Source organism: Talpa occidentalis, unplaced genomic scaffold (assembly GCF_014898055.3).
Source record: "Talpa occidentalis isolate TD23 unplaced genomic scaffold, MPIMG_talOcc4v2.1 talOcc4.11, whole genome shotgun sequence".
Taxonomy (NCBI): Eukaryota; Metazoa; Chordata; class Mammalia; order Eulipotyphla; family Talpidae; genus Talpa; species Talpa occidentalis.
The window spans coordinates 3354882-3379048 of NW_023601104.1; the positions used below are offsets into that span (position 1 = coordinate 3354882).

At 43.3% G+C, this 24167-nt stretch overlaps 2 protein-coding genes across 4 annotated transcripts in view; one reads left to right on the forward strand and one right to left on the reverse strand.

The window, feature by feature from the left end:
- The window catches only part of PML (PML nuclear body scaffold), a 58111-nt gene that overhangs the window by 29191 nt on the left and 4753 nt on the right, over nucleotides 1-24167 (reverse strand). The gene's annotated exons all lie outside the window — the stretch shown is intronic.
- On the forward strand, nucleotides 22589-22772 carry LOC119238432 (ATP synthase subunit epsilon, mitochondrial-like). The gene has a single exon (XM_037502136.2). The coding sequence runs from the start codon at nucleotides 22589-22591 to the stop codon at nucleotides 22742-22744; it is 156 nt and encodes a 51-aa protein (XP_037358033.1). The 3' UTR covers nucleotides 22745-22772.

A 24167-nucleotide genomic window follows, 5' to 3' on the forward strand; every position in this document is an offset into this window, starting at 1 on the left:
AATACACATACAGTACTATACTATGTCTATTGATACCAGAAGATTCCATTATCTGTTACTAAGAAATTCATATGTAAGTGGACCCATACAGTTGAACATACATGTGTTCAAGGGTCCACTGTAAATAGGGTAGAAATAAAGGGAGAATTTAGAGCCCATTATCATTTCCCCTGCTTTGGACCCATGGGAGAGAGGGCCTGAAGTTGGCCCCTTTCCTTAGGAAAAGTGCTTTCAGTCTAGGAAGGGCACATGAAGGGCAGCCTGGCAGGAAGGAGAATAAGACTTTCTGGGTTGGCCGCTCTCTCTAGTGGGCCATATTTCTAAGCTCTCTCTGCTGCAAATGGGGTCTCCCATTTGGTCTCTAGGAAACCAGCCCCCTCTGGGAATGGACAATAGCAACAGGTGAGTCGGTTAGCCTGAATCAGATCCCCTGATGTGAAAGTCTTCTGATGAAACTGGTGCAGACCCTGAATGGGAGTGACCCATTCTCCGGAGGAGGAATGTCCTCCTGGGCCTAGGGTTCCTGCACTGTCATTCAAGGAACACTCACTGAGTACCTACTGTGTTTGGCACTCTTGGGGAGATAAGTTGAGGTGGGTACCTGCCCAAAGGACTTCCCTGACAAGAATCCATATTTAGCATATACAGAAAGAGGTGTAGTTCTGGAAAGGCAAATGACAGTTTCTGGCTTCTAGAATAATCAAAAGAATAAATAAGAAGTTGCTTGAGTGGGGGAAGCCAGCTCCAGCAAACTGTCCAGGGGTTCCTGTAAGGACGAGACAGCGTGGACGAATCTGAAGGGATGAGGGGAAAGGGAATGAGGAGACAAAGAAACTTGGTGAGGTGCAAGTATCTCCTGCCGAGGGTCTCAGCAGTACTTTATTTATACATTTTAAGCAAGCCGTGGGAGTACATAAGCCTGTGCTTTCAAATGAAAATCTAACCATTGTGGCATTTTTTCAAAGTCAGCCTGGGGTCTCATGACCTCTTGCAAGGGTGATAATAATTATTGAAACCAGCCTGGGGTACTTCGACTCCTTGCCATGGTGATAACAGTTATTCTTGCATTGTTCTATATATACATTTACCACACAAAATGTCCCCATAACGATCATTTATTTTCCACCACCCAGTAATTATTCTGTTAATATTAAAACCAGCAAACAACAAAACTTATATGACTAAAAGCTGACTTCCTTATAAATTCTAAGTTACTAATTGATCAAACTTTATAAAATTTCCTAATCTTATTAAAAACATAATTACCACTAAAATCAAAAACTTCTTACTCCTATAATTAATCTATCACATAATTCTAATTTAATAGAAAATAGTTAATCATTAAAAAATCAGAAACCCAAAGAATCCCAGCGCCGCATAAGCTGCACTGACATTTCTCTGACCCCAAACTACAAAGAACAAGGGAAACTCTATTAATTACTAAAACAATATTTTTACTTGTCACTCTTCTAATTATTTTGTCAACTAATTACTATCTCCAACTTCAAAGCCAAAAAGTTATCCTTCTTCATATGGCCTTTGCCTTAAAAGGCCACAAATCTATATCAGAGACTTGGCCAGGAATGTTTACAGCCTTCAGTTCCCAGAAGTTTTCAGGTGACATATCACTTATTTTTGTAAGACCAAATTCTGAATTACTGCCTCCAGGCAGAGGATTACTAATTGCTCAAAAATGTACTGTTTGTATCACGCAGTGCGATTGTCATCAAATTAGTTATTTAGTAATTGGTCATACAGCATTTGCAGTTTTATTTATAAATGTATATCTTAACAATTGCCACATGCAGAAAACTTAGCCATAACCAAATGAGAAGAATCTAGCAGGAGTCAGCTATCGAGAGTCCTGATCTTTCAGGAATCTGCCCCACACCTGGACCTTTGTCAGATGGCGTGAGTAGCATGGCCCTTGCCACTTTAGCAAAGTGGCTGGATTACGCCAGCATTAAGAGAAGGAAATATGGGGGGTGGGGGCGGGGAAAGGAGGGATTGGGGTCAAAATAAGGGGGTTGTAATTGTATGGGGAATATAAAACTAAAATTTAAATTAAAAAAAAGAGAGAGAAGAAAATAGCTTTATTCTAGCCAAGCAAAGCAACTGAAAAAAAATATGGGGGAGGGGGATAATTCCATTTTCCCCTTCAGAACTATTTAAAAAATGCCGAGAAAATACTTAGACACAATTCTCACAAGAAATATGTGGAATTTACATGGAGAGAGGGATAAAAACCCACTGAGAGGTAGAGAAAGTCTAAAAACCAGAAAAGTGGATCAAGGTAGGTCCCGATTGGGGACACTAAGTATTGTAATGTTCATTCTCCTCAAGTGAATAGAAAGGTGTAAAGCCATTTTAATGAAATTATAAATGAGATTTTCAAAGTTAACCAACTCACTCTAAAATTCACCTGAAGGAATAAATAGGTAAGAAATTAAAAAAAAATTAAAGGGGACTTTTCTCTGCCCTATAAAGCATTATAGAACTACCATTATTGGGCCTCCCCGGTGGCGCAGCGGTTGAGCGCTGGGTTGCGAAGCTGCGCGCGGCCTCTGCGGCGCCGGTTCGATCCCCGGCTGCTCCCCGGCCACCTGAGGAGGGTCCCACATGGCGCGCAGACCTCTCCTGCCGCCCGCTGCTCCCCTCAGCAGTGTACTTCGGTCCTTCTGCCTGCTCTGCTCCCCGCTCTGGCTCTGGTGAATTCTCTCGCCCTCCCGCGCTTCTGACTGTACCCAGTGCATGTATAAACAAAACAAACAAAGAAACCAGCAAACAAATAAATAAAGCATGCCTCTATAAAAAAAAAAAAAAAAGAACTACCATTATTAAGTGTGGAACCAGTCTAAGAGTGAAGACTAATAGAACATGCCAGACATTTTTAAATAGGCCCTAGCATCTGTAAGAACACAATATTTAGATAGTAAAGAAAGCATTCCAAAGTAATGGAAATTAAGAGTATTTTCTTTCTTTCTTTTTTTGCTTCCATCCATCCCCCAATCTTTATATACCCCCTCCCTCTATATAACGTACTTACTAGGTTTTGGTTTACCTCTCCACTGTGTATTGAAACAAATGAGAATAGGAACTGTATAGGAATTGTATTCCAGACCCACTTCTTACGCATATGTAGCATGTGCTGTCAACACTGCTCTGCTTCTTTTTGTCACTCAACATTAGTTTCTAGAGATTCTTCCATGTCAGTATATGGACATCTTCCTGGCTCTTTTGTTATAACTGCACAGTATGCCATCCTGAAGTCTGTTCAACCAATCAGTCCCTGTTGACAGATATTTGGGTTGTTTCTAGTCCTTTTTTTTTTAAGATTTATTTATGCATACAAGAACTGGGGTACAGGCCAGAGGTGTGGGGGGTGAGAGGATTCACCAGAGACAGAGTGGGGAGCAGAACAGGTGGATCCGCTGAATTACACTGCTGAGGGGAGCAGCAGGTGAGATGGTAGAGGTCAGCTGCACCATGTGGGTCACCTCCCAGGCCAGGGATAGAACTCATGCTGCAGATAGCTTCATAGTGCTGAGACTTAACCCCTTGCGCCACCAGGGAGGCTTCTAGTATTTTGCTATTACAAAGAACATAACCATAAGGACTGGTGTATCTGTTCCACAATCCCCTGGCGCCAAGCCCCGTGGCATTCTGAGCTCCACCTTCTAACTCCTCCTGTACACTTAATCACCGCTGCTTCCTGCTGATTCTTCCATTGTAGTCTTCTCTGTTTCAATCTTTTTTTTTTTAACTTCAAAACAAAATTTATTTTGGGGCTGCCCTGGTGGCCTAGGAGTTAAGTCTCAGCCCTATCACTGCAATGGCCTCAGTTTGATCCCAGGCTAGGGAGCTACCCACATGGCACAGCAGACCTCTCCTGTCATCCCCTCTGCTCCCCTCAGCAGTGTATTTCAATAGATCTGCCTGATCTGCTCCCCACTCTGTCTCTGGTGAATCTGCTCCCTTCCCCTCCTCCCCGCACATCCCCCCTCGCACCTCTGGCCTACACCCCAGTTTTTCTACATAAAAATGAATAAATAAAAGTCATTTTCCACCCATAGTGATTTAAAAAACAAAAAGTAATGTTGAACATATCTTCCATTATGTCTACTGGCCAGCTGGATATCCTTTTGGAAGATCTGTCCCTGTAGACCTGTTGCTTGTTTATTAGTTGGATTGTTTGGGGCTTTTGCTGTTGTTGCTAAATTGAATCACTTTTTTTTAATATAGCTTGATATTAACACCTTGTCAGTTGTATAACATGTGAATATTTTCTCCCATTGAGTAGGATGTCTTTCTATCTACTTCTTTTTTTCTGTGTAAAAACTTTTTAGTTTGAGATAATCCCTATTGTTTATTTTTACTTTTATTTCCTTTGTGGAGTCAAGTCTCCACATATTTACACTGATGTAATGAAGAGCATGGCTGATATTTTCTTTTATGCATTTTACTGTTCACGTCTTACATATAAGAAAGGCATTTTAACTAGTGGAATCAGGAAGACAGGCAGGGGTGAGGGGAGGGGAGGGACATCAAGTTAGGACTTTGATTCAGAAAGCACAACTTGTGTTGGATTATTTACTCTCATTGTAACAGGGTGGAGACCAGGAAATGGAGAAGTTCTGGGTTCCCTGCACCACCAAAAGGAGGGTGGAGCTGAGCAGGGAGGAAAAGAAGCTGGAGAAGAGACAGAGAAGGAAGCAGGATGGAGCCAGAAGGAGACCTGGAGGAGGCGCATGGAGCCGAGAGACACATGAAGAAACTGCATGTGCCTTTTGGTCGTGGACAGATGTGGGTGACACAGATGTGGGTGAGAGACCCTTGGGGAGGTGACAATGGTGGTTTTTGTCTTGATTTTGCTCTTGCTCTTCTCCTCCCAGACTTGTCTGGTTGTTTCTGACCCTTTTCTGTGGGTCCCCACTGGAAGGTGCTTTAGACTTGTGGCAGGCTTTGGGGCCTTGCTCTGGGCCAATCCCATTTGGGGACTTTTACCCATGAGGGGGCGGGTAACTTGGGTGCTTGATTTAGAAACTATATTCTTGTCTTTTCTGTATTGTTCACTAATTGTATTAAAGTTCCTTTCCAAAATCAAAATCAACAAAAAATCAAAATCAAAATCAACAAAAAACTATGAACCAGAGACACACTATGGGGGTGGGGCGTGGGGAGGGGAGGGATTGGGGTCAAAATAAGGGGGTTGCAATTGTATGGGGAATGTAAAAATAAAATTTATTTAAAAAAAAAACTCATTGAACACCAAAAAAAAAAAAAGTTCCTTTCCATTAAAGCCTGATATGTTTTATGTTGATGCGGGAGATGGCAGTGTAAGATGAGCAAGACTGTAGCCGTTTTGAGAAATAACTGCTATCTCAAAAGGGCACAGCTAGTTTCGTTTCGGGGCAAAAACCACAAACCAAGGGTAAACGAAACCTAGATGGCACCATGAGAGCTATCCAATCAGGGTGGACTCTGCCCCAGATGTGAAAAGTCCCCTCATCCTGTCAGCAAAGTACAAAAACAGTTGGTTGCTCTGGGAGGGGGCCCTCTCTCAACCTGGTGAGACTGCTGTGTCAGTACTCCAGGCAGAGTTGGGCCCTAGCTTAAGCTAGCAATAAAGCCTTTTGCTTTTGCATCTCTGGCTCCGTGTGTTCTTTGGGAACCCTGGACGGAGTTGAGGCGCCAGCTCCTAACAGTAGAACCTATTTAGAGCAGGCAGGTTTGAGGGCTCTGGGGTGCCCCTCTCCCTGCCCTGTAACATCATGATGGTTAAATACCTTATAACCACTATAGGAAATGGGGGAGGGGGGAGGGTCACACAGTCAACAGGTGTGGCTGCCTAAAAATCAAAAACCATGTATCTTTTTTTTTTAAAGATTTATTTATGCATACAAGAACTGGGGTACAGACCAGAGGTCTGGAGGGGTGAAAGGATTCACCAGAGACAGAATGAGGAACAGAACAGGCAGATGGACAGAACGATCCACGTATATTGTGGATTTTCTTGTAAGCAGACAATGCTAACTTACAGTATAGTAAATGTATTTTCTTATCCTCATGATTTTCTTAACACAGTATATAATATATATAACAAAAAATATGTATTAATCGATTGGTTATGTTATCTGGTAAGGCTCTGCAGGGTAAATGATTTTTCAGGCTTTTCTGCCCTCCAACCATTAGGATTGCATGCCTGATGGAGGGCACCTGCATTTTGTTACATTGTTATATTTATTTATAGTGTTTAATTCTGTGGGCCAGTATTTATATATTTGCCAAGAGAAGCAGGGAAAAAAAGAAAGCCAGAGAGCCCAGTAAAGAGCAAAGACTTGCAGGGGGCTGAGAGGCCTACCAGCCTCCTGGCCCCTCGGCCCCCCTGCCTGCGTGTACCTGGTTGCCACACTAGATGTAAACATTCAGTAAACACCTGAAAAAAGCCACCCAGGGCTCCAGGACTCTCCTTTACCTGTCTGCTCTGCTCCGATCATAGAAAACCTGCTCTGTGCCTTCCTGGCACTACAGGCTCCTAGTCAACTGCTGGCTGTTAGTAGTTGAGTTCGCATTGGTTGAGGGTCAAATGTAGTATGAAGCGCAAACAAATTTTTAAGCATCAGATAGGCTATGTGTTAATGGAGATTCAATTTCCAGAACAAAGTTAGGTCACTTGGGAAAATTAATTGAGTTTTTTCATAATGCACTACAATGAAACAGTATCACTGATTGAGTTCGTGAACATGAACACAACTTGGATTTGCAAGCCAGCAAGACAAAGTTTATCACATAGCTAAGGACAGTGGTTATCAAGATATTTTATTTAAATCTGATCAATATCAAGTAAATGAAATGCTAATAGAGATGGAAATAGCTAAGACAATCAGTCAAAGCCCGTGAATGAGAAAAATGACAACTGATGATTGAGATGACGATGACTTATATTCCTAGTATAAATGGGAGTTTTTCACTTATGTTAAATTAACATATGGTATATAAATAGGCTGCTCTCTATTTAGTCATACCAAACTCAAATTACCTCAACCATTCTAATAAGCTTTGGCAGAGCAAATCCAGATTGTGAAATACAAGGCAGGAATTTGTTAAAAATTCAATGACTAGGGCCTCTCCGGTGGCGCAGCGGTTGAGCGCTGGGTTGTGAAGCTGCAGTGCCGGTTCGATTCCCGGCTGCTCCCCGGCCACCGGAGGAGGGTCCCACATGGCGCGCAGACCTCTCCTGCCACCTGCTGCTCCCCTCAGCAGTGTACTTCGGTCCTTCTGCCTGCTCTGCTCCCTGCTCTGGTGAATTCTCTCACCCTCCCGCGCTTCTGACTGTACCCAGTGCTTGTATAAATAAATAAATAAATTTTAAAAATATTAAAAAAAAAAAGAATTCATAAAAAAGAAATTCGATGACTAAAGTTAATCATTAAATGTTAATAGATTCTGGTGGCATAGAAAACACGCTGTGGCTCCTTATGTAATATAAATAATTCTAATATTCTCAAGCACTTTTATAAAAAATGTGTGTTAAATGATTTTTATGTACCTCTAATTATATACTGTGGTTCTGATTTAATTACTGTTAGCACACCGTAAAATTTTCTGGGATCCCCCCACCCAAAGCAGGCAAGAGAGCAAAGCCATCTGTATGGACTTAAGTCAGAACAGGCTCCATCCTGTAGCCTACGCAGGAGTCTGCTGCCTGAAGGTAAACTAGCTTTCAACTCACATTAATGACTAAGAAGCTGAATAAAAAAATTTAACAATGGGTACCCAGCTTTTACCTCTCTGCAGGGCATTCCTTAAAAAGGAAGAGATTAAATCCTGCATCGCCTTCCTCTAGCATTGGCATATCTTAAATTGGGACAACTTAGAACTAGAAGAACCCTCGTTCAAGATAATTACACTCTTAATGTCAATGATTCACTGTTCCTACCTATATAAACTAAATTTAAACTCCTATTTGTTGGAACAGTTCTGGCAGAGTACTATCTCTTGGACTGCTTCCCAGGTTCAAATCTTTACTTTGATTATCTGATAAACTTTGTCTAACTATCACTGAGACTTTATCTTTAATTAACCCTACTCATGTAATAGTCATCGAATAAATACCCTCAAATTATGATAATATGCTTAGATCATCAACCTGGTAAGTCTAAAAATGATTTTAAAAATTGTCATACTAATGGTAATAAAGAAGAGGAAAATGAGGAGGAAAGAGGAAAAAAAGAGGAGGGGCAGTAATATAAAAAATTCATTGAAATAAACAGCATTTTCAGATTTTTAGATTGAAGATGAGTATGTCTTTGATAAAAAATGCTCGACACCAAGGTAGCTTGGTTTAATTAACAAACTTCAAAATTATTCATCAATTGGGCCTCCCGGTGGCGCAGCGATTGAGCGCTGGGTTGCGAAGCTGCCCGCGGCCTGTGGGGCGCCGGTTCGATCCCCGGCTGCTCCCCGGCCACCGGAGGAGGGTCCCACATGGCGCGCAGACCTCTCCTGCCGCCCGCTGCTCCCCTCAGCAGTGTGTACTTCGGTCCTTCTGCCTGCTCTGCTCCCTGCTCTGGCTCTGGTGAATTCTCTCACCCTCCCGCGCTTCTGACTGTACCAGTGCATGTATAAACAAACAAACAAATAAATAAATAAATAAAACATGCCTCTATAAAAAAAAAATTAAAAAAAAATATTCATCAAGACAGAAACAAATAAATTTGATTTCAGAACACTCCTTGTGAACCTTTGAAGTTGGAAGACAATGCAGCAGTGTTTACAAAGCTCTGAGGGAACAGCAAGACCCAGGTATACTATATCCAGCTAAGATGTCTCTCAAGTGTAAGAGCAATCAATGACATTCTCAACATCAAGAGACCAGGAATTCAGAACACAGAAGCCCTTCTTGGAGTGGGGGGAGTTCTTGCATACAAGAACTGGGGCACAGGCCAGAGGTGTAGGGGGTGAGAGGATTCCCCAGAGAAAGAGCAGGGAACAGAACAGGCAGATCCACTGAAATACACTGCTGAGGGGAGCAGCATGTAGACAACATCCATCTAATTAAGAGCTGAATCAAAATAAAGATTTCGTGAAAAGTTATGTTAAAGTAAAAGGACCAGCGCTGTGCTTTAGAGGATGGAATTGAAATAAGATAGATGGGAGTGGACCATCTAATCTTTCATAGCTCAGACTCAGTAACTACTGTCTAAGATGGAGGTGTTTCATTAAAACAAACTGTAACGACTGCAACTGCTAGAGGAACAACACTAAGCAAACTCTGAGACTGTGAATCATGTCTTCAATGAATTCCATCCCCTGAAATCTGCACAGACTCCACCCCCATCTCCATACCTATACAATTGCTGGCACTAAGGACCACAACTCCCAGCATGCCATGAGCATGACCTCCTGAGCAGGGGACCATTGGGAACTAGGGGCAGAGTTTAAAAGAAAAAAAAAAGGTGATTCATGGTTTATAATAAATCTTTAAAAAAATAAAAATAAAAATCTATCATACTAAGAATATGTTTTCTTTGCCTTTGTGTACATAGATGGTCAAATCCCTTTTTTTTTTAAAGTTTTATTTATGCATACAAGAACTGGGGTACAGGCCAGAGGTGTAGGGAGTGAGAGGATTCACCAGAGAAAGAGCAGGGAACAGAACAGGCAGATCCACTGAAATACACTGCTGAGGGGAGCAGCAGGCGAGCCAGGAGAGGTCTGCTGAGCCATGTGGGTAGCTCCCTGGCCAGGGATGGAACTTTTGCTGCAGAGGCTGCGGATAGGGAGCCTATCCTTGCGCCACTAGGGAGGCCCTCAAAACCCTTTTAAAGTGTGCATCCCTTAACAGTTTGGGGTCCCTGAGTACACCTTGGATGTGGCTAACACACCTTTTAAATCTTAGTAATTTGTTTGCTTAATCTTAGGGATATCTTTTAGGGACATATTTTTGGATGAAGAAATATTTCTTTGAAGTTTAGCAAGTCCAATTTTACTTGTTTCTTCTGTTAAAAATTAAGAAAAATTTAACATAGCTTCTACAGCTTGCTTTCTTTTAGTAACCCAATTCTAAGGGAAAATACACTCTGATTGACAAACAGATGACTTACGGAATACTTTTTTTTTGCAACTCAGCCTAGGTGTTAGTTGAGAACTGAAGGTAGAGTCCAGCAAAGGTGCTGTTGAGGGGCTAGGTCTTGACAGGCAGACAGAGACCTGGGAGACATAACAGCAGGAATAAGGACTGGGGCCCTAGGACACATGGGACCACCAGGAAACCTAACAGGAGAGAAAAGTCAATAACAAGAAAAAAGCCCATGACACTCTCACCAGTTAATCTATGTTAGGGCACTGCCTAAGCTTAACCCATCAAGAAACTGCACCATCACCAAGGCTCATCCTCTAGACCCAAAACATGAGCATAACTATAAAAACCCCAAAGTTGGGGGCCTCCCTGTTAGCACAAGGGGTTAAGTGTCAGCACTATGAAGCTATCCACAGCCACTGCAGCATGAGTTCAATCCCCAGCCAGGGAGCTACCCACAGGCACAGCAGACCTCTCCTGTCTCGCCTCTGCTCCCCTCAGCAGTGTATTTCAGTAGATCTGCCTGTTCTGGTCCCCACTCTGTCTCTGGTGAATCCTCTCACCCTCCGCACCTCTGGCATGCACCCCAGTCCTCCTACATAAAAATAAATAAAATCTTAGAAAAAAAATAAAAACCCAAAATTCGCTTTCACCAACAGCAACCCATTCGGAATCCCTCCCACACAGAAGCTGTATGTACTATGATCTCTCCCTGAATAATTCTTTTCAGGCTTGCTTGCTGCTGGCAGGTAAGTTAGCCTGTTTCTTTAACCTTTGCAACTCTGCATTGGAGAGCTGGCCTGTGTCTTCGAATAAACTTCCTTTGGCTTACTTTCATACTGCTCTTTGTGTGTGGTGTTTCAATTCTTTGTTACACTGGCTGCAGCTCCTGGTTCATCCTCATATCACATCATGTCTCATATTTGGGGCACATCTACAACCACCTTCCGATCAATGCAACACTGGGATAGAGACCTGTGACACCGTGACTTATAAAAAATAGATATTTGATCATTCAGATTGAGACAGCCTAGGTAAAAGAAATTGCAAGCCCAGTAGGATGAGTTGTCCCAAGTCCTCTTTGAGCAAGCAGACAGCTCCAAACATTTATGCTCACCTCTGTGATGATAAGATGCCATGCTAGACACAAAGTGTTAGATCCTGACTACTGATCATCTTACAATTTCCTGGAGGGAGAAAACCGAAGGCCCCCAGCACAACTGGAATGTAACCTGTCTGTACTTGCCTGAGCAAGGCAACCCAGAACAAGCTACGGTGCTGTTCTCCTTCACCCTGTGGAAGATTTAATCTTGTGGACCTAACCTATAAATATCGCCTCCTAACTCCCTTCAGGAGCCAGACTAAATTCTCCTTTCTGGCACTGGTTCCCTCATACATGAGTCTCTAATAAACCCTTGCCTGGTTCCACTAGAGCAGGCGTTTCTGGTGAATTCTTTCCCTAGAGGGCAAAAGACCCACTCTTTTAGGTCAGGACCTGTAACAAGATGACCAAAATATATTTCTCATGTATCTTTGGTCTTCATCCATAGTTCCTAGCTCATAGCTCTCAAAAGCCTCGAAATTTCCCAAGTGTTTAGAGTGATAAAGTTGTCTCTTATTATGTTAATGAGGTGACTTTTGGGGAGGCTGAAGGATGGGGGCTGGTTGCTAGGAGAACCAACCATGTGATTCAAGAGTTGGAACTTCCAGTCCTAAACCCTAACCTCTGGGGAGAGATAAGAGGCTGGAGATTGAGCCCAGTGATTTGATGAATCATGCCTAAGTAAAGAAGCCCTCATAGAAACCCAGAAGTGGGGCTTTGGAGACTGGGCAAGTGTCGTTGTGGAGATTTGAAGAGAACTGCATGCCTAGAGCAGGCAAGGAAGCTCTGTGTCCTTTCTCCGTACCTTGCTCAATGCACTGGTTCCATTTGGCTTTCCTCAATCATAGCCTTTGTAATAAATTGGTGATCTAGTGAGTAAATGGGTTTCCTGAGTTCTGTGAGTCATTCTAGCAAGTAAACTGAACCCCAGGAGGGGGTTCTGGGGAACTCCGATCTATACCTAGCTCATCAGTAGTACAGTAACAGCCTGGGCTTGTGGCTGGCACCTGAAGCACAGGATGGTCTAGGGAGACAGACACTTGACCTATGGAATCGGATGCTCTCTGCATAGATAATATTAGATTGGACCCTGCTGGTGTCTGAGAATTACTCATTATTTGGGAAATTCTCCACACAATCAATCCCTTTGGAAATTGGTCTCAGGACCCTCCTCAGGTGCAGTCAGCAGTCAGGAACCCTGCATGCCATTCAGGCCCTGCTTCAGACAAGCTCTCCTACTTGGGTTAGCTCCCATTAATGTTCTGGTCTCTTAACTCATACAATTAGAACACCTCCTCCTCCTCAATAATCTTACAAGGAGGGGTGCAAGAATTAAATAACCCCACAGGAAAAAACATCTCAGACAGAAAGTGCTCTACTGTTAGTAAGACATTGAATAATCCAATCAGAACAGCCCATTCTCTGATCTTATCGGAAAACGGAACTTCCTGTCAGAAGGGGGCTTCCCAGGAACCAACTCATCAGAAAGTTTCATTCATTTGAGGTTGGCTTTAAAGCTGTCCCTGCAATTTGGTCTCTGGTCTACGGCTCCACACATCTTGCATCTTTGCTTTCACTTGTAGTGGTTGCTGTACATTTACATAAGACATGTTGAGATCACCATATTGTGATTTATAGGAAAAATATAAATTAGGTCATTCAGATGACCAAAATATATTTCTCACATACATGTGGTCTTCATCCGTAGCTCCTGCCTCACAGCTCCTCTTCAAATTTAAGTGTTGAGAGTTTTAAAGGTGTTTCTTGTTAAAAAATCAAAATCAACAAACAACTATGAACCAGAGACACACAATGGGGGGGGGCGGGGAAAGGAGGGGTGGGGTCCAAATAAGGGGGTTGCAATTGTATGGGGAATATAAAAATAAAATGAAAAAAAATAAAAATGAAAAATGATGTAAAAAAAATTAAAAAGAGGTAAGTCCAAGAAAAATAAAAATAAAATAGTTTTTAAAAAAGGTGTCTATTGTTATGTAAATGAAGGTGACTTTGGGAAAAAATACCCGAGATGGAGGTTGACTGCCAGGGAAATCAACTAGCCTACAGGGTGGTTTTCTGGGAGAAGAAAGGGGCACAGGTGGAGTCTAATTATCAGGCCAGTGATTTAATCACGCGTGCATCATAAAAGTCCAGGAGGCTGGGGTTTGGGAGAGCTTTTGGGGTGATAAGCCTGTGAAGGGTTGGGTGCACCTGGAGAGAGCATGGAAGCACCTCACCTTTTCTCCACACAGCCCCATAGTCTCTTCCATCTGGCTGTTGCTTCGTATCCTTTGATGTCACTTTGCAATAAATTGGTGATCTAGTGAGCAAAAGGGTTTCCTGAGCCTGTGTGCTGTTCTAATAAATTAGCTGAACATGAGGTGGGTTTCCTGGGAACCTCTGACTTACAGCCAGTCAGTTGGAGAAACATTATCTGGAACTTGGGGATGGCACCGGAAGTCTAAGGGTGAGGGGCTGTAAGGACCTCGGAGGGAAAGCTAGTTGGTCAGAAGCATGCGCTTGCCTGGGGTGTGAGACCAAGGTGTTACGTGTTCCCCAAAACTCAGGGACTGAGAACAGAGGGTGTGTTCATCATGGTACAAAAAGAGTGTGAATGTGGTGTTGGGTTCCTGGACCTAATTTCCGGGACTGGGGGGCCGGCCTGGAATCCTTCAGAAGTTATTAGTAAATCACATCTTGCTGGGGATTGATGGCCTTAGCAGGACTGACTGCGCCCTGAGGGGAGCACCACGAGGGAAGAAGGAAGGTTACTGCCTGGACTTAGGGCACAAATCACCCATTTCAAGCTTTTTATGAACTCACTCTGGGACTTGGTTTCAGAAACAAGATAGATTTAAAGATAGATTTGCTAGAATAATGTGTGGCTCAAAGGAATGCCACCTGCCCCTGGTGCCCTTCAATGTTCTGGAGAAAGAAGCAAGGAATTTAAAGTAACCCTAGACAAGATCTGGGTTAGGGTTAGTGTCTCTGTCTCGGCTTTCCTGAAGCCTCATCTCTGCCCTCTCTAGCTGCAAGAGTAGACTGGCAGCTCAGGGATGTGCATTTTAGCAGAACTTTTAATTATAAGATTTGAGGGCCTCCCCGGTGGCAACAATGCTTGGGAGGGGGGGTTCAGTCCATGAGGGCAAGGGACTCCCTTGAAATCTGCACTCTTGGCATCTGGCTTTCCAGCCCCCTGTCCCGGCCGAGGTCAGCCCATCTTCTGAACACCCTCTCCCCTAGCCCTGCCTTGGCTGTGCAGGGTGCTCTCTCCCACCTATCGCCAATCATCCTAGATCTGGTCTGGGGGGACTCTTTTCCAGTTAATATTCTCATCACAGCCCTTAAACGCGATCAACAGAACTTTTGTTTTCTCTACTGTACTATAATTCAAGCTCCTGATGGCTACAAGCCTGAACGGGCCTGGGTTAATGCTCCCACCCCATGCACACAAGTTTCGGGATCTGACAGCCAGTCCACAGCTCTAGACCCACATCACTAATCTGCACACATGATGGGAAGGCTGGCAACCACCTTGACCTCCATGACAGGCAGGCCTGGCAGGGCGAGACCCTGGCCTTTTCCTTCCCTCGCTCCCCCATCTCTGCATCCTTGCAGGCTGCACCCCCACTGGCACCATGGCTTCAGTCTCTTCCTGGGGCTTCCCTTCCCTGGCCCAGATTCTTTGCTTTAGTCTCTAGTGGGTGCAGTCACCCTACAGTGGGTGTGTACCCTACAGTGTGGTGGCAAATCCCCTCAGATTCTGTGTGGAATAGGGTGGAATACAATTAAGCAAGCAGCCAAAGAAGCAACTACTTCGCTCCCTGCTCCCAATCACACCCACCTCACATAAAGGAGAGGATCCGCTCATGCCACTGACGCCTGAACACCCATGGGTGGGTTCCAACACGGCCCCACCACAGGGCCCCAATCACACTGTGTTCCACAGGAGAGTCGCAGGAAAACAATAGTGAACAGCGTGGAAAAGGAGCCATCTGAGAACATCCTTTCCTGGAAATTGTCTGCTCCCAGCTCACCCTTCGAGCCTCTGCCCTTCAGCTCCTAAACACAACAGACTCACCAGTGCCTCTGCCTTTGCACACGCGGCCACTCCCTCTAATGTCCCTTCTCCTCCCTTCCTTGGCAGGGTAAGTGTGACAACTCGTGGAAGCCACCTTCCCATCAACTCTGTCTGGGCCGATGTCCTTTTCTGACATCACTTGCTTTGGTGCCTGCTTTTCTTCTTCTTGCCCTTAAACAATGACTAATCACAGCAGATGCCAGCCCTGAGCCTGACAGGGAGCACTGGCCAGGGCAAATGTGCGGAATAGGACACTGTAACAAGGCGAACTGCATCACTGTTCTAAAGCCAAGTGTGACTGGAATGACAGGGTGCGCAGGCTCCGCCAGTCTCCTCCACCAGGTGGCCTGCTCACAGAGGGCCTGGGCTGCAGCTGCTCAAACTTAGGCCCTAGCAGCCAGTGCAGCACCAGCCTCACAGCAGGAAGCAGGCTGAAGAAGGGATTCCACCGGCCATCAAATGCCAAGAGGTGACACACCCAGGTTGTGTTTTCTGGTGCTGCTCCCCAGGGTAAGTTTCAGTCAGTTCAAGGTCAAAGGAAGAAGTGGCTTTTTAAAAATGTGACCTGAAAAAAGGTGTGGATTTTTCATGGCACTGAAGTTTTGTGCAAAAATAACAAGAATATCCAGTAACTACTGGTTTATAAGGAGCAATGTGTGTGTGTGATTTTTAAACAATGGGGGGCAGTTTTTTAAAGCAATTTGCCACCCTCCAGGGGCAGAAGTCCTGCCCTCTTGCTTGCTTTATCTCGTGCTCATGGACCTGGGGAGAAATCCAGCCCTGCCCCCCACACTAAAGGTGGGACTACTCAGAAGCTGTGGCAAGGTCAAGTTATAAACTGTGATTTACACAATTGCTGCCCACCCATGTTAGCTACTGACACTGAACTGTCTAGATGTCCACATTTGCATATTGGCAACACAAAACCACAGCACCTGGCAAAAAGTCAGCAGCTAAAATGGAGACCAAACTGATTCTTTGCCCACATTTTAAAAAAAAGGAAAATTTAAACTTCTAGAAATTCTACATTTGCTTCTCAGAGAGTTTTAAGAGCATGCTTCAGTGAGAAAACAAGAAGTGGCTATGAAGAAAAAGCATCCTGGGAACATTAATACCTTTTTTGGCAATTAAGAAAACACAATTGGGGCCTCCCTGGTGGCACAAGGGATTAAGCCGCAGCACTACGAAGCTACCCGCAGCCACTGCAGCATGAGTTCAATTCCTATCCAGGGAGGTGACCCACATGGCGCAGCAGACCTCTCCTGTCTCACCCACTGCTCCCCTCAGCAGTGTATTTCAGCACATCCAACTGTTTGCTCCCCACTTTGTCTCTGGTGAATCCTCTCATCCCCTGTACCTCTGGGTCTGCGCCCCAGCACTTGTATGCATAAATAAATAAATCTTTTTTTTTTTTAAAAGGAAAGAAAACATAATTGGTAGGAAAAATAAATCTAAAACTTAACATAGATAATAAGTATAGAGAGTAGTCTCCTTTAGAAAAAAAAAAAGAATTGGTAAATTAGAAAATCAACTCAAGAAAGTGTGGAAGAAAAATGGCAAAGTAACAGAATTAATGACAAAAATATAAAAGATGGGATTTGGAGTTCCAAGTTCTGCATAACAATAGTTATAACCAGAAAAAAAATAAGAAAATAAAGGGAAATTAATACCTAAAAATGTAGGAGACAATTTCTCTGAGTTGAAGACTTATCAGGTCAACAATGGATATGAAGGATTATTGGAAAAAGAAAAAAGAATTATACCTAGCTATAGTTTGATCTATCGCTTCCAATAAAGAAAAAATCCCTGGAGGTGCATGGGTTAAGTCTCAGCACTATTAAGCTATCATCAGCCACTGTGGCATAAATAAGTCTTGCATTCAATCCCTGGATAGGGAGGTGACCCACATGGCAAAGCAGACCTCTCCTGTCTCACTCACTGCTCCCCTCAGCAGTGTATTTCAGTAGATCCACCTGTTCTGCTCCCCACTCTGTCTCTGGTGAATCCTCTCATCCCACCCTTCACACCTCTGTCCTACACCCCAGTTCTTGTATGCATAAATAAATAATTTAAAAATCTTTAAAAAAAAAAAAAAAGAAAAGGAAAAAGCCTATCAAAATTCTTAGCAAACAAAAACAGATTACCCACAGAGGAATTTCTGTAGTACAGGAGGTCCCCAAATTTATGAAGCACTCTTTCTGTATTCCCAAATTGTACACATAGCTCAACTTTGTGGCAGCAAAAAGACATGCAAGACATGCAAGATAAGACACTTCAGGTGTTAGAGAATAAATTCCTTCTGAAAAACAAAAATTACTTGAAGTAGTAGTAAAAAATTATTGTAACAAAATCAATTAAAATCTGTGTTGGGGCCTCCTTGGTGGCGCAAGGGGGTTAAGCTATCCACAGCCTCTGCAGCATGAGTTCGATGCCCCTGTCAGCCAGGGAGCTCCCCACATGGTGCAGCCGACCTCTCCTGACTTGCCCGCTGCTCCCCTCAGCAGTGCATTTCAGTCTGCCTGTTCTGTTCCCCATCTGTCTTGGGTGAGTCCTCTTGCCCTCTGCATCTCTAGCCTATACCCCTATTCTTGTATGCATAAGTGAATAAATCTTTTAAAAATAAATAAAATAAAATCTAAAATGATATCTACAAGTAGGTTATAATATGATTATAAACACTTTATAGCTGTTAAAATCAACTTAGATTAGATTAGAAAAGGCATAAAAAGTTGATAATAATCAGGCACTAAAATTTCAAGTTATTCCAACTAAACTAGAAAGTGAAAGTATAACTGGATCCCCACGGTGCCCAGAGGTAAGGCAGCTCTGTTGGGGCTGAAGAATGCTGGCCTCAGCTGGCCGCCTGTAGTATCCCACCCCGCGCTGCCCAGCCCCAGTGAAGTCAGCTCTAGTCATGGTTTCCCTGAGCCCACAGGCCTAGAAGCCTGCCCTGACCTGAGCGTAGGCCGGGGTGGGTTTTTCCCCCCTTTATCTGACTCTAGGATTCTAAATGGACTGACCATGTTCAAGCTCACTTCATCAGTTAATTATTTGGACTGAAAAATGGAATTGAGCTAATTGGTACTAAAAAGTCCAATCAGATGCTAAAAATTGAAAACGGTCCAACTGGGCTTGTAGGGTATGGGACCTGGAAGGGATATAAGGCAGAACAAGAGCCAGCTTGATTCATTCTGCTCCTGACCTTTGAAAAGGAAGCATTTATTGGATCACCTTCAAAGAAGAATTCTGCTCCCAGCCTCTGAAGAGAGAAGCATCAAGCAGTCGACTTCCGTGGGATTCAGCAGACCTCTGCAGATCTCTGTAGACTTCTAGATGACCTCCAGACCTCCACAGACCTGTGCAGAGACTTGGACACTACACCTGCCTCTAGCCCCACCTCTGGCATTGACTGCAAGGAGCACCTAGGGCTTGGCCCAGTGTCTCAAGGAGCGTCAGCACCACCTCCTGGTGCTGTTGAGTCCATTACTGTCTGGTCTGGCATCCATCTCTGCCTTCAGATTGCTGCTGTGGGCTGCTTCAGTGTCACCTTATCTCCCGTAAGCAGCCTTTGTTTGAGACTTCTGGACGCTGCGGACACTATCTGGGGTGAGACAGTCAGCCACTATGGCCTTAAAAACTCTTTGCTTTTCTCTAATGTCCTGTTTATTAAATAAACCCTGTTGTTGTTGGACCCTGAGCCTGAGTGGTCTTGCAGCAGTGTGCACAGGTGTGAACCCATTGATAGTGACCTGTCCCTGCACCTGTCTCTTGGGCACTGTGTTTTGATCCCTGACTCTTCTGTAGGACTGTTTGAGCTCTCTTGTGCAGTTTCAGAAGGGAAAGAGAGAAGAGAGGGAAAAGAATAGGAAAGGTTTTATCTTATCTGTGTTGGGAAGCAGAAAAGTCACCCCTCCCCAAATATATCACTTTGGCATAAGGATTGTTTTGAGTTAACGGCAATTAGAACTCAGCAGACTCAAAAGGCTTTTCTTTACCTCGCCCTTAACTAATTTAGGGAACCATTCCAGAGAACCATCACCAGTGTTAACTATAAAGAATATGAGCTAATGGGATCCAGTGTGGTTGACAGGAAGAAACTAGCAAGGCCTGATTGCTCCAAAGCTTCTCTGTCCCTTTGTTTCAGCTGGGGTGGCAAACAGTTTACCAGTCATTGACTTGTCTTATTTTCCTGTAAATTGTCTTCTTCCCCTTTGAAGTCTCAGACCCTATCACCTTTTCCCGAGTTTAGGATGGCTTATAAATCCTGATTGCCAGACTGTTAGGGAGCCCCTTATCTTTATGGGGTGCCCTTAAGTGATAAATTTGTTTTTTCTTCTCTCAATCTGTCTGGTGTCATTTTAATTATTAGACCAGCCAAAGAACCTAGAAGGCTAGGAGGAAAATCCTCCTTTTCTACATCTGGAGGAATAGTTAGAATCAACTCTTGATGATACCTACACTCTTGATACCTACACACACATGTCCTGATATGTTAGTTAAACATTTAAACATAACATTTAAACATATTTGTATAAGTGTATACATAGAAGGTACTTGAATAACAACAATTTTGTTCACCATCATTTCATTTTAACATTGACGAGGAAAAATAAATCAATTCCTAGCCAAGACCAGCATCTGTGTGCAATTTCCAGCCATGTTCGCCTCATGTCTACATGGGTTTTCTCCTGTGACTCTGGTTTCCTCCCACATGCCGGAGACGTGCCCTTGAGGCTCACTGGAGCATCTAGATCATCCCAGTTGGAGCAAGTGTGGGAGAGTGTGTGATATGCCTTGTGATGGAAGGACATCCTGTCCATCCCTGGATCCCAACTTGTGTCCTGAGCTGCCCGGAGAGGCTCCAGTCACCTGACAACCTGCACTGGAATAAGCAGGCTGGGAAATAAGTGAATGAAGATAGTGACTGTTTAATATTAGAAGTGTTTGGGATCTTTATTTAGAAGCTTAGGGGCCTCCCTGGTGACACAGGGGTTGGAGACAGCACTGTGAAGCTCTCACCAGCCACTACAACCTGAGTTCGATCCCCCGCCGGCCAGGGAGCTACCCACATGGCGCAGCAGACCTCTCCTGTCTCACCCACTGCTCCCCTCAGCAGTGTATTTCAATAGATTCGCCTGTTCTGCTCCCCACTCTGTCTCTGGTGAGTCCTCTCACCGCCTCTGCACCTCTGACCTGCACCCCAGTTCTTGTCTGTATAAATAAATAAACCTTAAAAAAAAAAAAACCTAAAAAGCTTTAAAAAAAAAAAAGGCTTAGTAATGTTTTTATGACCAGAAATATGCCAAACTCCTGTTTGGATCAATTCACCTAGGATAAAAATGGTTTTGTTATACATGGATTTAACTTAAAGTTGTAGTATCCAAGAACCTGTTGACAATGTTAAGTGATGATGTACTATGTGTGTGCACTCTATAAAGAAAACACATTTTTTAAAAAAAAGTCCTAAGAATATGCTAGTCAAGGGGTTGTGCTAGACCACAAAGAACATCTCAATGTAGTCTCAGGTAGAATCCTAACATATTAGCTGACTGTATTGTAGAAATTAACATCAAATATGGAAACCCGTTATCACAAGTCATGACATTAAAAAAAAAATAACAAAAACATGTTGACCCCAAACAAAAAAGCAACTAGTCCACCAACAACATGAATTTATTCTGAAACAACAACTAGAAAGCAATCTGGGATGTGCAGTCTCCTGGTGAGACACATGTGCACTCTCCCATTCCAGGGCTGGCACCCACTAGAGAGCTTTTGGAGGCTGCTGGGTGGAGATGCCTTTTACCTTCCACTAGTGTGCGGAAGCAACAGTGCTTCCCTCAGAGACACAAGGCAGATTGGGTCCTCCTGTCCGCTGACTGCACGAGCATGATGGGCACTCTCTTCTAGACTCCCAAGCTCATATAAGTAGAGTTTCTCTGTATTAATTTTTACATCTGAAGCTCTTCCATCAAAGGGAAAATTTTTAAGAAGAGGAAATGGTAAGTTATAACTATTTGAAAAAGTATTGAGAACACTACTTATCAAAGTCATGGGATGCTGCCAAAGTCACACGTAGAGAGGATTCATATTAAATAAGCATCCTAAAAAGGTGAATTGAATGTTCTGTTCAAGGAGTTAGATGATGATAGGGGGCCTCCCTGGTGGTCTAGTGATTAAGTCTCATTGCTATCACCACTAAGGCCTGGGTTCCATCCCTGGCCAGGGAGCTAACCCACAAATGGCGCAGCAGACCTCTCCTGTCTCACCCGCTGCTCCCCTCAGCAGTGTATTTCCGTAAACCTGCCTGTTCTGCTCCCCATTAGTCTCTGCTGAATCCTCTCACTCCCCATACCTCTGGCCTACACCCCAGCTCTTCTATGTAAAAATTTTAAAAAATAAATTTTTTAAAAAAGAAGTTAGATGGGCCTCCCTGGTGGTACAAGAGGTTAAGTCTCAGCACTATGAAGCAATTCAAGCCACTGCAGCACCAGTTCCATCCTAGGCCGAAGAGGTGACCCACCTAGAGTAGCAGACCTCTCCTGTCTCGCCCGCTGCTCCCCTCAGCAGTGTACTTCGGTTAATCTACCTGTTCTGCTCCCCACTCTGTCTCTGGTGAATCCTCTCATCCCCATTCCTGCACCTCTGGCCTGTACCCCAGCTTTGGTATACATAAATAAATAAATCTTAAAAAAAATAAGTTAGATAATGAATAATGACAGAGTAGGAGAATGATAACATAAAAACAAAATGATTAATTAGAAAAAAGGAAAACATTAATATCAGTAATCAATATAAGGAAAGGTCAAAGGTAATACTTTCAAACAATTCACAAAAATAACCACAAATATACAACAATTAGAGATGAGAATGGGAATATAATAACAGGTATAGAGGAAAACTTTTAATTATAAAGTATAACTGGAAGATCTCCCTGGTGGTGCAAGGAGTTAAGCACAGCACTGCGAAGCTGTCCGCAGCTTCTGCAGCACGAGTTGAGTTCGATCACCAGCCGGCCAGGGAGCTACCCACATGGTGCAGCAGACCTCTTCTGCTTCTCCCGCTGCTCTCCTCAGCAGTGTATTTCAGTAGATCTGCCAGTTCTGTTCCCTGTTCTCTCTCTGGTAAATCCTCTCACACACACCCCCACACCTTTGGCCTGTACCCCAGCTCTTGTATGCATAAATAAATAAATCTTAAAAAAATAAAGTATAACTGGAAAATTTCCCAGAATATCTGGTTAAGATTAACTGATACCCTGACTGATACCCTGGAGAAATAATCTCCTCTTCAGGACTCGCCCTGATGCGCCGACTCCCGCGACAGCATGGTGGCCTACTGGCAACAGGCTGGGCTCAGCTACATCCGACACTCCCAGATCTGTGCAAAAGCAGTGAGAGATGCTCTGAAGTCAGAGTTCAAAGCCAGCGCTGAGAAGACTTCTGGCAGCAATGTAAAAATTGTGAAAGTGAAAAAGGAGTAATGTACCCTGACTAAAGCTTGTGATGCTCCATTTTTGAGGTGAAGATGTGTGGGTGCACGTTATGGCGGACTGGAAACGATCTCAAGTCAAAAAAAAAAAAAAAAAAACCTGTCTTGCTGGTAGATTGACAATGTCAATAAATTGAATTCTGCTTCCCTCTTTAAAAAAAAAAAAATCTCCTCTTCAAAAAAATCACCAGTCTAATAGTTTTGTTATTTGGTTTGGTTTGGTTTGGTTTTTTTTAAAGATTTATTTATTTATGCATACACAAACTAGAATATAGGCCAGAGGTGTGGGGGGGGGTGAGAGGATTCACCATAGACAGAGCGGGGAGCAGAACAGGAGGACTGACTTAAATACACTGCTGAGGGAAGCAGCAGGAGAGACATAGAATGTCTGCTGCGCCATGTGGGTAGCTCCTGGAGCACCGGAATCGAACTCAAATTCGTGCTGCAGAGGCTGTGCATAGCTTCATAGTGCTGTGCTTAACCCCTGTGCCACTAGGGAGGCCCCAATCTGATAGTTTTTAAAGAAACTTCTACAAGGGGCCTCTCTGGTGGAACAGGGGTTAAAGTCTTAGCACTACCAAGCTATTGTCAGCCACTGTGTCATGAGTTCGATCCCCAGCCAGGGAGCTAACCCACATGGCGCCGCATACCTCTCCTGTATCACCCACCTGAGTTCTTAATCTGAGCCCAGCATTATGCTAAGCAATTTTTACATATTATCATGTTCAAAATAGGAAAACTTAAAATGTGTTGAGATTACTATAACTGGATAAGAAAACTTGGTAAAGAAATCACATATTCACAAAAACGTATCACATTTATAAATATATATACTCGCTTAATAACTATTATAGGGAATCTAGCTATGAATTAATATTATATCATATCTTCACCAAAAGAGGGTTTTCCTTCTGGGAATTAAAAAATGGCTTGCCAAAAGGAAACCTTAAGAGTCCAAAAGAACACACATTCTAATTAAAAATAAAATAACAGCAACAAACCTCACAGTAAATCAGAATTGGGAGGCAACTTTCTTAATGTGATTTAAAAGTTACCTCAGCAATTCAATAATAAACATCACAGTAACCAATGAAACATAAGAAACTTTTTTATGAAAAAGAACAAGATAGGGTTGCCTTCTCTAACCACTACTAACACAGTTCTGTCCAAATAAAACTGCAGATGAAATACGTATAAATGCTGGAAAGAAGACGTTTTTATTTTTTGCAGATGACACGACAGCTTATCTAGAAAAACCAAAAGAATTAACTGAAAAGCTTATAAGAATAATAGATATCAATAAGATGGCTAGATATAAAGTTTGCAGAAATTAAGGGCATTAGTGAATGCTAATGATAACCAGTTAGTAGTTGTAATAGAAAAATATTCCATGTACTTATAGTATTAGTCCATGA

What these genes read in the sequence shown, in the direction of transcription:
- LOC119238432 (XM_037502136.2), top strand. Translation starts at nt 22,589, where the DNA reads ATGGTGGCCTACTGGCAACAGGCTGGGCTCAGCTACATCCGACACTCC.